Source organism: Ochotona princeps, chromosome 2, assembly GCF_030435755.1.
Source record: "Ochotona princeps isolate mOchPri1 chromosome 2, mOchPri1.hap1, whole genome shotgun sequence".
Classification (NCBI taxonomy): Eukaryota; Metazoa; Chordata; class Mammalia; order Lagomorpha; family Ochotonidae; genus Ochotona; species Ochotona princeps.
In genome coordinates, this window is record NC_080833.1 from 9,380,559 (window position 1) to 9,396,399 (window position 15,841).

Genomic DNA, 15,841 nt, shown 5'->3' on the forward strand with positions numbered 1-15,841 from the left:
TCCTGGTGGGGACCTGGTCCACACTGGTGTAGACTGGCAGCGCATGCTCGCCTGAGGCCTGGATGGGGCCCCATGGCTGCACTACGTCACCAGGCGCTGTCCAGCAGTGAGCAAATGTAAGTCCTACGCTCGTGTTGAGGCCTGAAGCTTGACCAGGGACAAGGAGGGAGGGGCAGGTCTGGGGAGCAAGGAGGTGCCCAGACCCGGGCAGCTGCTGGAAGGATTTCCATAGCTCCTGGGGTGGGGCGGTAGGAGGCCAGACTGCAGGAGGGTGGCTCAGTCACTCACTCATTCATTCATTCATTCATTCAGGTGTCATCCTCCTTACTGCTGGCACAGAAGTGAGTCACATGGGGACGCCCCGCCCTGTGGGCTCAGAGGCTATAGGTGGGGGGTTGGGCAGGAACGCACAGTAAGACACATAATAGTACATTCTATGGTGATGGGACTTAAGAAAAATGGAAAATTGGATTATGTGTTCAGGTTTTTATTTCATGAAGAATTTTTAAAAATATATGATTTTTTTTATATATTTAAAAGGCAAAGTTCCAGAGAGAAGGAGAGCAAGAGAGAGTTTGTCCATCGGCTGGCTCACTCCCCAAATGCTGCAACAGCTGGCGGGAGCCTGGGGCTCCCTCTGGGTCTCCCACGTGGCTGCGGGCATCCTGACACCATCTTCTGCTGCTTTCCCAGCTGCGTTAATAAGGAGCTGAACGGGGACTCGAAGTGGCACTCAGATGAAACGCCAACATTGCAGACAGTGGCTGAATTCACTGTGCCACAACACACGACTCTGATTTTTAAAAACATCTCTCTCTCTCTCTCTCTCGTTTCTTAGACTACCAAGGAGTCTCCCAAGGTTTGCAGGTACCTGAACCCCGGACCACAAAGACCCTCACTCACACCTGGGGGTGGGGTCTGCACTAGAAACCTGCGTGACTAAAAGCCTTCCACCACCTCTGGGCCTTTGGAGTAAGTCTCCCATCCCAGAGGCAGTTTTGCCTTCTTTCTCCCTTACACCCAGGGTGGCACAGCTACCTCCAGCCAGGGCAACAAGGCAAAGTGGGCAGAAGATGCTGACATCAGGATGGCAGGATATAGGGTCTGCAGCTGTTCCCAACACACGGTGTGCACACATGTTAACACACATGCACACTCAGACACATACACTGTGCATACACACTACACAGGCACACACACACACCATGCTTGTACCATTGGGGTAAGGGACTTCTTAAGGACAGTGGCTTAGAGGGACCCTGGACGCCACAGACAGGGACAGCACAGAAGGCCGAGCCACTCCAGGGTGTGCAGGGTTGGGAGTGGGAAGCATCTCTTCCCAGCCAGAGACCAGAGCGCTCCGTCTGTCCCTCTCCCAACACCTCCTCCAGGGCGGTGGCCCCCAGCCTACCATTGCAACAGCCAGGACTGAATTCAGCTCCCTACCCCCGCCCCCGACCCCCCAGTCTCCCATGCACTTGTTCTAGATCGTAGGGAACAGAAAGATTCCAGAGCCAAACCCCCTCTCCCTTTCCTCCTCGCTCTTAAAATCTGCCACTCTGCTGTGCCGCCGCTCCTCCGTCCCCAGCCTCCCGTTTCCCCATCTGTGAACTGGGGCAAGCCCGGAAGGACCTCCAGCAAGCGGCGACCCTCAAGGATGCTGCGCCGGAGGGCGAGGGCTGCCCAAGGTCCCCAGCAGGCCACGCCCCTCACCTGTCAGGCGGCCCCGCGGGCGTTGCCGTGGCGACGCGTGTACACAGGCCAGCGGGCGCGCCGGGTGCGGGTCGCCGGCTGGAGACTGGTGGCCTCTGCCAGGAGCGGGCCGGCGGGTGACTGGGGGTGAGCTTCCTCCTCCTGCCAGGTGAGTGGGGCCTGGGAAGGCGTGGCGGGCGGAAAATACGGACTGCGCGGGGCTGGCCCCACAAGGATGGGGATAGGGAAGAGAGAGCAGGGATTCCCCAGGGTCTTCCATCCTCTTAGATCCAGGAGCACCCCCCCACACCAATACCCACCTCCCTAAGCAGGGTTTGCGCCCAGGCCCTCTGGAGATGGGTCACACAGGAGCTCCACAACCCTCTCCAGTCTCCCCTGGGATACAGTCAAGATTAGGAGGGTCGCTCCTCGCTGCCTCGCTGTCCTTCTGACATCAGCTGTCAGAAAAGTCCCCTTGCCTGATCTCTGCTTCCCAAATACATCCGTTAGGAAGCTGTAGCCCTCAGTTCAGCTTCCCACCCACCTGTGGTCCAGAGGGATGGCATAGAATTTAACCCATTCATTTCCTGCCCTGTTTCCAGGCAGGCATCAGGCTGCACAGGGCACAGCTGGGGTGGAGAGCCAGTGTGTCACGCAGGCCTGTAAAGCAGTGGCCTGTAAGTTTTCCAAAGTGTCACTTAGTCTTAGCCCTGTGGAGTGATGTGGGAGACGGGTACCATCAGAGACTGCCAGGCTGCCCAGACTGGCACTGGTACATCATCTTGTGTTTTTCGTTATTCTGCACGAGATGCTAGGAGGTGCCAGGTGCAGTATGTGCCTGGACATGGAGTTAGGGACCCACAGTCAGGAACCACGGAGGGTCTGATAAGTTTTCCTGTCTGCAAGCTTACAAGTGAGCCGCCTCAGCTGTCAGGTTAGGAGGCATCTGGGCCCAAGACAGAAGCAGGTGGCGTGCGCTGCTCTCTGGCTCCTCCTGACCCCACAGACCTCTTAGGGGGACGCTGGACACACACCACCAGTCTGCATCCCAGCTAAGGGATCCCAAAGCCAGGAAGACCCCATCTTTTTAAAGATTTATTCAATTTTTATTTGAGAGCCAGATTTACAGAGAAGGAGATAGAGAAAAAGAGAAATATTTTCCACTGCTGGTTCACTCCCCAAATGGCCACCAAGGCCAGAACGGAGCCAATCCAAAGCCAGGAGCCACACACCTCTCTTGCGTCCCCCAGGTGGGTACAGGATCCCAAGAACTTGAGCCATCCTCTGTCGCTTTCCCAGGCCACAGCAGCCCAGACTCAGACTGGCACCATGTGGGAGGCTGACATTGCAGACATTCATGTGATCAGCCATTGTGGTCCCTGCCGCCCACGTGGGGACCCAGATGGAGATCCCGAGCGTGGGCTCCTGGATTCAAGGACCTCATTGACTGGCCCAGGTGTCAAAGGGTGCCCTCACCATGCTGCCTCTCCTCCTGCCCTCCCACCTGGCAATTGTGCCAGTGGAAGTCGAGCTGTGCAGGCACTCCAGGCAGGGCCCCAAGCTCTCCCCAGCCTCCTGCTTCCAGGTGAACCCAGCCTGTTGCGGCCTCAGTCTCCTCCTCTGTTGAATGGGCACAGTGATGATAATGTCTGCCTCGCAGGGCTGTTCTGGGCTGAGGACACACCGTGTATAGTGTCCAGCTCTGTTCTCAGTGAGTGATGGCAGAAGTGATGAGGCGGAGTGGGAGCGGCCCCCAGAGCCCACCCCTCACACCACCACGATGCTTGTACAGATCTGCAGTTCCACGACTTTACATTTCAATGGCTTTTCTGTTGAAAAGTGGAGATTGTTGTGCCTGGCACAATGGCCTAGTAGCTAAATCCTCACCTTGCATGCACCAGGATCCCATATGGGCACCGGTTCATATCCTGGCTGCTCCATTTCCCATCAGCTCCCTGCTTGTGACCTGAGAAAGCAGTAGAAGATGGCCCAAAGCCTTGGGACCCTGCACCCCCATGGGCAGTCTGGAAGGAGTTCCTGGCTCCTGGCTCCTGGCTTCAGGTTAGATTAGCTCCAGCCACTGTGGCCTATTGTGGAATGAATCAGTGGACAGAAGATCTTTCTCTCTGTCTCCCCTTCACTATGTAAATCTGCATTTCCAATAAAAATAAATAAACCTTTAAAAAGAGAAGAAAGATGTAGGCTGTGGGTTCTCCCCCATGTCGCTGAGATGACGCAGCCGCCTTCAGTCTTCTCAAGCCCCAAGATGAATTGTCATCAACATTTGACAATGTTATGACATCATTGAAATGTTTGTTCTTTGCAATACCTGTGTAGAACTTAGTCAGAAATGCCTGTAACTACTACAAGCTTGGGTGGATGGATGGCTGTGACAGAAGCAGAGATGGCAGACGTGGGATTGCAGAATCCAGGCTGTGGATGGAGCACCCGTCTCCTGCTGTCCACTTTGATTCTGTTTGGCATTTCTACCATAAAACGTTGGGGGGAAATACGCACAGCATTCTGGTCATGTGGCCAAGTTACAGTCTTGTTTCTTTGACTTTAGAAAAAATTTCCCAACCTAAATATAGAAAGAGGTGTAGTGATTTAAAAGGGACAGTCATCTACTGTCTGCTTCCTCTGGCCCTTTAAGATGTGCCATGCAAGTTTAGTATTCCTGGGAGAATGCTAAGAACCTTGGATTGACGACAGCAATAGAAGCAGTGCAAGTGGGAGCTGGGCACGCTTCTAGAATCTTCACATACATGATCACAGCTCATCCTCACACGCCCATTGTCCAGGTGAGGAAACTAAAAGAGAAAATAGATAACTTACCCAGGGACACAGGGCTGGTAAGTGGCGGGTTAGGACGGTTGAATGTGATTACTTGATATGTCAGATAACTAACCCTGTACCAAGCTTATTAGGGAAGTGGCCCAGAGTTATCAGTGAAACCCAGTTTTGTTGTTGAGTAGCTTTAGTTTTTATTCATTTGTGCCCTGATTAAACCAAGAAATGTTGTCTGTTGGATTATAGAACCATACTCTTAAGAAACAGACTTTTTTAAGCTTTATTTTATTTATTTGAAAGGCAGAGTGCCAGAGAGAGGGGGGGAGGGAGAGATTATCCGTCTCCTGGTTCATTCTTCAGATGCCTGCAACAGCCAGTGCCAGGCAAGGCCAAAGCCAGAATCCCATCAAGGCTTCCTGTGTGGGTTGCAAGGGACCAAGCACCTGATCCATCTTCCACAGCCTTCCTAGTGCATTAGCAGGAAATAGGATCGGAAGCTGACATGGGATGCCACGTCACAATTGGCTGCTTAACCTACAACACCACAACGCTGGCCCCCAGAAAAAAACAGTTGTTGAAGTGCACAAGACTGCCCTGTGGCCGGGGGCAAGTCCATCTATGCACTCCGCCCTCTGTGGGTGTCTCCTTTTGCATGTGGCTTCCCTACAAATTGGAGAACTGCATGTTTCTAACAAAATCCACTCTGAAAACCTCGTACAGGGAAAGCGGGGAGAATGAAAGCGTATCTGAAGAGCGCAGATGGCTTTTTTGTCCTAAATAAAAGTACTACAATCGGAAAGCATGAAGACTCAGACCTCGTCCTGCAGGTAAGACTTTGCTCCCTGTCCCCACTGTGTGCACCCCAACCCCCTCAAGGAGTCCTTAATGCACTGTGGAATTGAGCTTCCTTTTCTGTTTTTCTTTTTAAACATTGAGCTATGTATTTGAGAGGCAAAGTGACAGAGAGAGGGAGAGACCAAAAGAGATCTTGATATGCTGGTTCACTCCCCTACGTGACGGCAAAAGGCAGGGTCAGGCTCAAGTTGCGGAGCCGGCAGCTCTGTTCCCATCTCCCGTGGGAGTGGCCGAGTCCAAGGACTTAGGCCATTAACTGCTTTCTCCCAGGGTGTGCAGCCACAGAGAAATGGGTCTGAAATTCAGAGCCACCAGGACTTGAACTGGTACTCCAGGCTGGGGTGTGGGCATTGCAACGGACACCCTCACCCACTGCTTCCCCACTCCTGCCCCACGGAGTGGACGACCATGTCTGACCTTGATGCACCAAGCCCTCGGTGCCCGGTGGCTGGATGTGCACCGTTTCCTTGGCTGAGTCATGAAGCTGGGCACGTGCAGGTGTCCTCCATCTTTGGCTTCTTGTGTCTGGGTGTTCCACCTGTCACCCCCACAGGGGTCTCTCCCTTTTCAAAGCCCCTGGGGACTCTTGGGGCCCCCTGAGAGCCCACAGAGCCCAAGGCAGTGAATGGGGCCAAGCCCCAATCTCAGCTTCACATCCTCTTCCATCTCAACCTTGGAAACGGCTGTGGTCTGGGCCAAGCCTCATCTCACTGACAACGCAGAAAGAACAGAATAATAAAACCTGTGGTTCAAGCCGATTTAAATATTGAAGGGGGTTAAAATAATGAAGTGGAGAGAGAAAGCCTGCGGACTCTCTCCATAACTGTGAAAAGCTTCACTCAACAGACTTGTAAGATGTTTTATTTGAGGAAAAAAAAAGATGAGTTAGTCAGAAGTTCTAAAAATAGTACTGAGTGATGGCATGCATGCCTGATGCCTTGGCCTGCAGTGGTCGTAGAGTATGTGATGACAGCGATGTCAAAACCAGGAGGATGGCCTTGGTACTGTGTGTGTGTGTGTTCTTGTGTGGTTTGGAGTCATTTCCTTTGCGGAAGTCAAGGCACAGAACTGCTGTAGCTTCCAGGATCGTCCGTGTGGTACCCTGTGTAATCACAATGCCCCATTGCCATGTAACCCCGGGTAACCCCTGGAATGTTCCTGGTCTCGATGTTTGTGTCATGTTGAAAATGCTGCACAAATGAAATCACGCAGTAGACCTTTAGAAATGCTTATCGTTTCTTGTTTGTGTTCATATTTACTTATATATATATGAAAGAGTTACAAAGAGAGGGAGAAACAGAAAAACAGAGGGAGGTCTCCCCTTCACTGGTTTACTCCCCAAATGACCACAATGATGAGTGTGGGAGCAGGCCAAAGCTAGGAGGGAGGAACCCCCACCATGTCTCCTACATGAGTGGAAGAGGCCCAGACACGTGGGCTACCTGTTTTCCCAGGTGCGTTAGCATGGAGCCAGGTTGGAAGTGGAGCAGCCAGGACTTGAACCAGCACTCGCATAAGGTGGTGGCATTACCAGCAGCAGCCCCCTGTGACACAATGCCAGTGCCTACCATTTTGTTTTCTTTTTTTTTTTTTAAATATTTATTTATTTGATTACAAAGTCAGATATACAGAAAGGAGAGACAGAGAGGAAGATCTTCCGTCCGATGTTTCACTCCCCAAGTGAGCCACAACGGGCCGGTCCGCGCCGATCCAATGCCGGGAACCAGGAACTCCTTCCAGGTCTCCCACACAGGTGCAGGGTCCCAAAGCTTTGGGCCATCCTCGACTGCTTTCCCAGGCCACAAGCAGGGAACTGGATGGGAAGTGGAGCTGCCGGGATTAGAACCGGCGCCCATATGGGATCCCAGGGCATTCAAGGCGAGGACTTAAGCCTCTAGACCACGCCGCTGGGCCCTACCATTTTGTTTTCATTCGTGATACCTTCGATCCGTTTATGGGTTGTTGAGTAGTGTTCCATGGCTGGTTGGGCCACTGTTTATTGTTTATCCATCCACATACCAGAGGACTTGGTGATTGTATCCAGTTGGGAGCTGTTACTACTCTGCCCTAGACTTGTGTACCCGGATTGCCACTTCTTGTACCCACAGAGGGATATAAGTGCTAGCTTTTGTGGTGGGTTGGGTTTGGTGTCTAATGGAGCTGCCAGGCATGGAGAAGCAGCTTCCCGCATCCCCACCAGCAGTGCAGGTGGGCACGGGTTTGGTGTCAGTGTGCTGGTGTGTGCCCAAATAGCGGGAGCCCGTGGTCTTCGTTGGCATCTCTAGGGGAGCTGGTGATGCTGAGCGTCTGTGTGGACTCAGCTGCCTCTCACGTATCCTCTGGTGGAATGTCTCCACGTCCTAGACCCATTTTCTGGTTAGACTGCTGGAATTTTTTGCAAAAGTTTTCTCGTTGATCAGATATGTTATAGGCCATTCTTTCCTCCCAGTCTGCAGCTTCTGTTTGTACCCTCTGAACAATGTCTTTCATAGGACAAAAGCGTCAAGTTGTGAGGAAATCTAATTTGTCATTTTTCCTTTGTGGAGCACACATTTGGTGTCATGTCTGGGAACTCTCTTCAATTTCATTGTACTGAAGGTTTTCTCATGTTTTCTTGTAAGAGTTTTAATGTTTAAATCTGTGAATTGTGTGCCATGGAAAGTCTGGGTCAAGGTGTTTTTAGTTTGTTTTGCCTGTAGATAATAGTTACTGCCGCAGAATTTATTTTAGAAACACAGAGAGATTGTCCATCCACTGGTTCACTCCCCAGATGGCCACAATGGCCAGAGTTGGACTGGTCAGAAGCGAGGAACCAGAGGACCCAGCTCTCCCACATGGTACAAGGACTCAAAGACTTGAACCATCCCCTGCTGATTTCCCAGGCCATAAAGCAAGGAGCTGAATTGCAAGTGGAACACCCAGGACTCAAATAGCACCTATATGGGATGCTGGTGCTACAGGCAGAGGGTTGGCATGCTGTGCCACTGTCTCTACACACGGGGACTCTGTTGCATGCACCTGCTCCCTCAGCACAGGGGCTTCTCTTACATTCACTCATCTACGTGTTCTGTGGCCAGATCAGTCATTTCTCCTTTTCTTTTTGCAATTATTTTTACCTCTCTGGTTCCCATATCTCTATGTCATTGTGTTATCTGTACTCCATTGTCTTCCGATCTAAGAACATGATCTTTCTTGGATTATTCAGGTCTTCCGTGACTCCTTTCATGCCTGTCTTACAGCTGTTGGCACGCAAGTTCTGTACATTTTTTTTTGTTTTAGATTTACACTTAAAAATATTTTCCCCTGGTAATAATACCATATTTTTTTTTTTACGTTGATGTCTATCTGGTCATGGCAACACGTGCAGATGCAATTTATTTTTGTGTACCAACATGAGAACTTAGCAGAACTTTGTAGAAGATTTTCCTTTTGTCATATTTAAAGTTTTATACATAAATAAACCAGAATGGTTCTATTTCTCCCTTCCTGATCTGTGTGCCTGTAATTTCCTTTTCTTGTGATATTGCATTGAATGGGATTCCCAGGACTTTGGTGCCAACCCTGTCAACCTTGGCATTCACCTTGATCCTGATTCCAGGGGGTGGGGAACATTCAGTCTCCCCCTTACACGTCATGCTGACTGTAGGCTTCGTATAGATACTCTTTACCAAGTGAGAAAGTTCTTCCTCCATCCCAGTGCTCCAACAATGCTTATCATAAAGAGAACATACAAAAATAGCTCAACATATTTCTGCCGGACACTGTCACCCATGAGGTGTGCTCCCTGCAAGGACACAGGGAAACCCGTTCAGGGCACTGTGGGAAGGAACAAGCTATCATCACTTCTTAATGTTGACAACGAGAGACAGACCTAAGGTAGTTTTACTTCCTGTCTGGCCAAGACAGATGAGGGTCTTTGTTTAGGACCCAACGGTGACCCCAGAAAGCTGGCCGTGAGTTGAGAGCGCAGGTCTTGGAGTCAGAGCTGTAGTGTGACTCTCACTGAGGTCACTCCCGGCAAGTGGCTCTGCCACCCAAAGCCCATGCCCACGGCCAATAAACCACTCACCTCCTGGAGTGCTGTGAAAGCTCCTGCACGTGGTGCCAGGGACATGACCCCAAGATTGCTGTCAGGGCATCTAGACACAGGGATGGGAGGGTTCTCCAGGGACTCTGGGCTGAGTGCTCTGGGGTTCCCATGGCCGAATGAGCTGTTGAGAGAGGGAACAGCTGAGAGCAACTCAGGCCAACAGATAATGGCGGGCACTTACTGTAGCCGAGCAATAGACTGCTTGCTGCTCCTTGGTTTAAACAGGAACCTCTGGGTTTAGGAAGGGATCCCTGGTGTTTCCAGGCTTCCGTGGGCTCCCTGGAGAACTGTGGTTATGAGTGGCCAGAGGTGGGATGAGCAGACCTGCCCTCATTGACCTCTCCGCCCAGCACAGAGATAAAGAGTTAGCTTTCAAAAGGAGGTAGCAGGAGGGGTTTCGTGGTGCTGTGGCACAGCACGTTAACCCACAGCCTGTCGTGCCAGCATCCCACAGGAGCACTGGTCTGAGTGCCATGGAGCTCCCTGCTACTGCACCTGGGAAATCAGTGGGTGATGGCTTTAATGCTTGGGTCCCTGCACCCATGTGGGAGACCCGGATGGAGTTCCTTCCTTCCGGCTTTGGTCTGATCCAATCCCATTTTTTGTGGCCATCTGGGGAGTGATTGAGCAGACAAGATGTTCCATCCACTTGTTCATTCCCCAGTTGGCTGCCAAGCCATGGTTGGGCTGGACCAGTCTGAAACCAGGAGTCAGGAACTTCTGTGAGGTGCAGGCTCCAAGCACTTGGGCCATCTTCTGCTGCTTTTCCAGGCTCATTAGCAGGGAACCGGGCTGGAAGTCGAACAACTAGGACTCAAACTGGTGCTCAAAATAAACCTTTAAAAAAATTTTTTTTATCAAGCAAGTAACTATAATAAAAGAGGTAATTTACATGTGAAAAAAAAAAATTTTTTTTAAAAGTGGGTACACCAGTCTATTGTGAAAAACGGAGTCCTTAGGCAGCCTTGCAAGACAGAACAAGGTGAAGGCTGCCATCTGCTTCCTTCTCCAGAACTCGCTGGTCAGCCTCAGAGTCACGCTAGCTCAGCTCCAGGCCACCCTGAGCAAATGCCCAGCAGGCAGTCAGTTGATCGATCGCTAATGCCCTTTGTGCCTCTAGAAGTCAATTCATCACATAAGGGCTAGACTCAAAGCAGCCTGACCCAACACACACACATGCGCGGTCACACCCAGCATGTGATAGGTGGCTTACCTTACTGGCTGCCCAAGTCCTACAGAACAGAGTCACGTTTCTGCAGATCTGTCTGCACTCATTGACAAGGTAGAGAAGTCTTAGCACGGCTGAGATCATTCTGTTTTGACTTGTTTACATTTTCTGGTAAAGGAACGGAGTTCTGTGCTGGGAGACTCATTAAAAGCTGAAGAGGAAGCAAAGGACCCAGAAGAAGTTAAAGCCCTTTGGAACCTGTCTTGGGGACAATCAATATTAACGTTCGTAGGACTTTGTCCTCCAGACACTTTTCTGTGTCCAAGAAGGATTATGTGTCTGTCAGCGAAAGGAAGCCTGTGTTTGCCAGCCTGGTTTTCGTTCACTTTGGTCCACAAATATTTACCTAGGGCCTGAGTGCCAAGGTGAGCGGTGGGTAAGGTGACATGTGGTCCCTGTTGCCAGGAAGCTACTAGGAGGGAGCAAGAAAGGTGAGGGACTTGTCCCATGCCAGTGTCGGGACGCCCACGGAAGGGAAGGGGACAGGAGGGTTTGATCTGGAGGGAGGATGCCTGTGCATAAATCCTGGGGTGGAAGGGTGCGTGGTAAGCCTGGAGAACTGAGTCCAAGAGCCGGAGCATAGGCACCCTAAGAATGCTGGTCTTGCAATTAGCAGTGGGAAGAAGCCGGACAAGACTTTGGAGGGCAGGAGGCCTGTGCCATGAGATGACCGCTCTAGGAGTGGGTGTGGCGGCACAGTGCACGAAGCCACCTCGCGCAACACCTGCATCGCTGGTCGGAGAGCCCTGTTCCGGGTCCTGGCTGATTTGCTGTGCAGGTTTGTCAGCCCCTTCTCAAGATCAGAAGGTGGGAGCGACAGGATTCCCCCAACAGCTGGAGCCCCTCCAACCCCTGCCTATCATCTGTGGCATCATCATTGTTACTGTTGGACAGCAACACCACTCTGGTGATGGTCTCCTCCCTTGGTGTCCCTTGTGGACGTGCAGGTCCACCTGCTGCGTCCAAGGCCATGTAGCCCTGGAGCTCCAACATCGTTTGGAACCTTCTCCAGGGAAGGGTGAGGTGCCCTCTTCCCCAGCAGCGAGTGCCTCGCCTGTCCCCAGCAGAACACGTTACCACCCAGCTGTCTTTGCTGCTTGCCTAACAGGTGCAGTGTGGTACCCTGCCATTCTAACTATGAGGTTTTGACAGGTGCATCTGGATGCTGTCCCCTGCTCAGACCTAGCATACAACCCACGAGGACGGGCCCTTGGCTGCCTCGACTCTGCTCGCTTGCTTGGCCTGCTTCACCCAAAGTGCTGCCCTCTGTGAGATGTGCCCTCTGGGACCACCCATCCTCCAGGCTCCTGTCTCCCCCCTGATTCCACCATTCAGTTTCCCCCAAAGCAAGTTATGGGCCTGCTTTGCTTCTGGCAGGTGGAGGGCTGGGTCATAATCTTTTTATTGTGGGAAAACACACATAAGAGAAAGTTTACCCCCTTGGCTGTTCGCAAGCTCCCCGCTCTGTAAAGAAAGCTGTTGTGGCCCCGCTGGCCCCGCTGGCCCCACCAGCCCCAGAGCTCTGATCATCTTGCCCGCTGCAGAGACCACATCCACCACCCCGACCCTTGGCACCCACTGCCCTTTTGGGCAGAACTGGCACTTCCTGTCTCCCCAATGGGCTTATTGAATCGTGTGGCATTATTCCTTTGGAGGCTGGCTTATCTCACTTGCCACGTCCCCAAGGGCCATATTGCACAGCAGGGTCAGAATTCGCTTCCATTATGAGACTGACTGCTACCCCAGGTGTGGACACTGGCTGCCTCCTCCTGGTGGCCACACAGGCTGTGCTGCTGTAAGCGTGGGGACACAGATGTGCCCTGGACACGCTGCTGCTGATTCTCTGGGGTGTGGGCCCAGAGGGGCGACTCCTGGCTCGTACAGGAGTGCTCTCTTCTCTTCCCCAAGGAATCTCTGTGCAGTTTCTCATTCTCTGTTCCCACCCACAGTGTACGGGGGTTCTCCCCATCACCCCCTGCACCAGGTTCCTTCTTGTCTTGCTATGTGGCATTGAGGTGGATGGGCTTTGCTTTTTGTCGACCACAAAGAGTCCCAACAGTGAGGTCCCATCCCTCCTTCTGTCCATGAGAGCTCTTCAGAAAGTTTGTGAAACAAACAAAACTAGAACAGATAGAGAACAACAAGGAAAACTTGGAAACAGACAGGAAATGGTCAGTGGGGATGCACTTATACCTCACTGGGTGGGACACAAAGATTAGTTACTCTTAACTGGGGTATGGAAGATTTCTCTGCACATCCCTCCTAAACATGCTCACCTAAACTGTTGACATATATCCTGTTATAATTATAGAGTTAGACCACCCAAAAAACAGCCAGGTTCAGCGAAATCATGCTTCAATGCTATAAACTGCTGAAGATTAAAATTAAAATAGGCATGAGACAGCTGAATAGCAATCTAAGCCATTTTAAGGTATATAGAACACGGTTGAATGTAAACCAAAATTGAAATGTCTATGAAGAAGTCACAGGTTGTGGTTGAGAACCTGCATTTTCCTATTAACATATTGGTTAATCAATACCACGTCAATTAATGCCACAGTGTTGTAAATGGTTGTAAATATTATGTTGGGGCTTTAAATTGATTGGGATGATACTCTGCCGGCTCTACCTTCAGACCAGAGATGGTCTCACCAAGAAACCATTGAACTTACCAGGACAATAAAATGCTGGACTTTATGCTTGGTAAATACCTCCAATGAAAGAATGTCAACTGAATTTGAACTATGGAAATGCAACAAGGTGGAGCAATCCGCCGTGGGGAGAGGGTGTGGGGAGGGGCGGGGGGAATCCCAGTGCATAAAAAAATGTATCACATAATGCAATGTAATTAATTAAAAAAAAAGGAAATGCAATAAAAATATATGTTTTAAAAAAAGAAAGTTTGTGAAACATTTATATTACTGGAAAAAAAAAAAAACATAGGTGAGTTACGAGTTTTTGCACTAAATTTCGTGTGTTGGGGCTGGTGTGATGGCACAGTTTGTAAAGCCCCTGCCTGTGATGCCGGCATCCCGGATGGGCACTGCTTCGTGTCCTGACAGTTCCACTTCCAATCCAGTCCTCTGCTAAAGTGCCTGGAAAAGCGGTGGAGGATGGCCCAAGTACCTAGATCCCTGCCTCCCATGTGGGAAACCTGGAAGATGCTCCGGGCTCCTGGCTTTGTCCCGGCCCGTGCTGGCCGTTTCACACCTCTGGGAAATGAACCAGCAAACGGAAGAGACCTCTCTCTCCTCCTCTCTCTGTGACGTTGACTTCCAAAACAAATAAATCTTTTTGAAAAATCATCAAATCAAATGTGTCTGTCGATTCCATTTTTCCACAAACTTTTTGACACGCCTTCAGAGCAGCCCCATGGAGTGGAAACCACAGCTATCTCTCTGTCCTCATGTAGCCGAGGGGAAGTGGTTTCAGAAAGGTGAAGGGACTTGCCCCACAGCCACAGCCCTTAGGAAGCGGTGGGTTGAGTCTACGATTTAGAGCTTGTCTGACTCGGTGCTACTGGAGAAAGAAGCCTCATGCTTTGAACATAAATCTGATTTATGCTTTATCTAAATAGCTGATGTTCCCATGGGTGAATTGAGAGCCTAGGTAGTTGATGGAGCTGGGAAGAGTCCCAAGTGTGCACACCTCAATGAGAGAAATGGGTTTTGCGGTGAGCCTCGCTGAGGTGGCGCCCTCTCCTGGGGAATTCGGGTAGGGAGACGCTGGCCGGCCAGCGCCATGTTTTCCTAGAAGAGCAAAATTGGCTGTTAAGAGAAGGCGCCAGGCGCAGCTCCCCAACATGACCCACACCCAGGCTGCCTCTTTAAAGAGGAGCACAGGGGCCTGCAGGCATCGCAGACAGGCAGGAACCCTTCTAAGAGAAGGCACGGCATGTACAGAGGCCTGGAGATGTTTGGCGAAGGCGTGGCCTGATGTCCACGTGTGAATGGGCCATGCAGACCAGCCAGGCGTGTGACATGTAGCCATTCTGGAAGATGGGACTGCCTGCCTGGGTGGCTTCTGAGAGAATTCGGGCAGCAGCAGGCAGAGGGCAGGAGGCAGGTCGAAGCGGTCAGGTGCATGGACCAGCTGAGCACGGAAGAAGGCTGGCTCTGTCCTTTTGCACTGCAGGGTCCCAGGCAGGCGCTGAGCGCGTTTCATGGTGACATCTGCGTGTGTGGGGTGGGTGCAGCAGCTGAGCTACTGTGAGGTGCTTAGCCCAACACTGCAGCAGGCATGGTGGTTCTGTGTTCTCTTTAAAGAAGCGTAAGCGTACTTTCCTGCAGTCTGCGAGTCAGAAGCCTGAATGGATTCAGCCTGCTTCTCTGTTGTCACACTGTCAGCCCAGGTTCCCATGAGCCCGTACCACATGGGCCCATGTCACAGAATCTCCATGGCTCCGGGCCCGGGTCTCTCCCTCTCTCTCTCAGGGCTGTGTGGGTTCCAGGGGCTCCTCTCTGGGTCTCTCCCAGGAAACCTCTCTCTCTCTCTCCACATCTCCACATCTCCCTGCAGCCTAGGCCACGCCCACACATCTTTTCTTCTTTGAACACCCAGCTTTACTTTCTGTGGCTATTCACTTTCTGCAGGCTGGTGTAGGAGGGGGTGGGGTTGGGGTTGTACACACACACACACATACACAAGCCACATGTATACACACTTACATACAGCACGCATGCATAGACATACGCATGCTACACATACACACGTACATGCATGCATCCATGCATATATGGTGTGTGCACACATAAGCACACACATTTATAATGCTCACATATCACACATATATGCACATGCCTACACATACATCATCACATATTGGACATGCATGTACTGTGGGCATTATACATGCCTAATATGTGCAAAATATAAGCTTGCATACACATGGAGCCCACAGAACAAGTGCACAGATCTATGTGCACGGACGCGTGCAACATACAGTCACAGAACCCCTTGCTCTGTTTCAGTGAGTCTGGCTTGGGCAGGTGCATTCACTCAGCACGTGCCTTTGTGCCCACTTCACATCTCAGCACGGGGCCCTCGAGGTTTCTGCAGCCTCTTCCCAACTCACTGATTTTGTAAAGTATGGATTTATTGGCAGGCAGCTCGGTGGTGCAGTGGGTTAAGCCGCTGCAATGCTAGCGTCTTACAGCACTGAAGTGCTGGTTTCTTATCCATTTCTT

At 51.2% G+C, this 15,841-nt stretch overlaps 1 protein-coding gene across 4 annotated transcripts in view; it reads left to right on the forward strand.

Annotated features, from left to right (window-relative positions):
- The first annotated feature begins 1,718 nt into the window (after nt 1-1,718).
- The window catches only part of FHAD1 (forkhead associated phosphopeptide binding domain 1), a 111,161-nt gene continuing 97,038 nt past the window's right edge, over nt 1,719-15,841 (forward strand). For 3 of the 4 annotated variants that reach the window (XM_058675520.1, XM_058675528.1, XM_058675506.1), the window contains exons 1-2: nt 1,719-1,861; nt 5,203-5,309. In XM_058675520.1, coding sequence (XP_058531503.1) covers nt 5,217-5,309 — 93 coding nt within the window. In that variant the 5' untranslated portion in view covers nt 1,719-1,861; nt 5,203-5,216. Of the gene's footprint in view, nt 1,862-4,417; nt 4,494-5,202; nt 5,310-15,841 lie in introns of those variants that run through there. The other variant, XM_058675512.1, reaches the window with a different exon arrangement.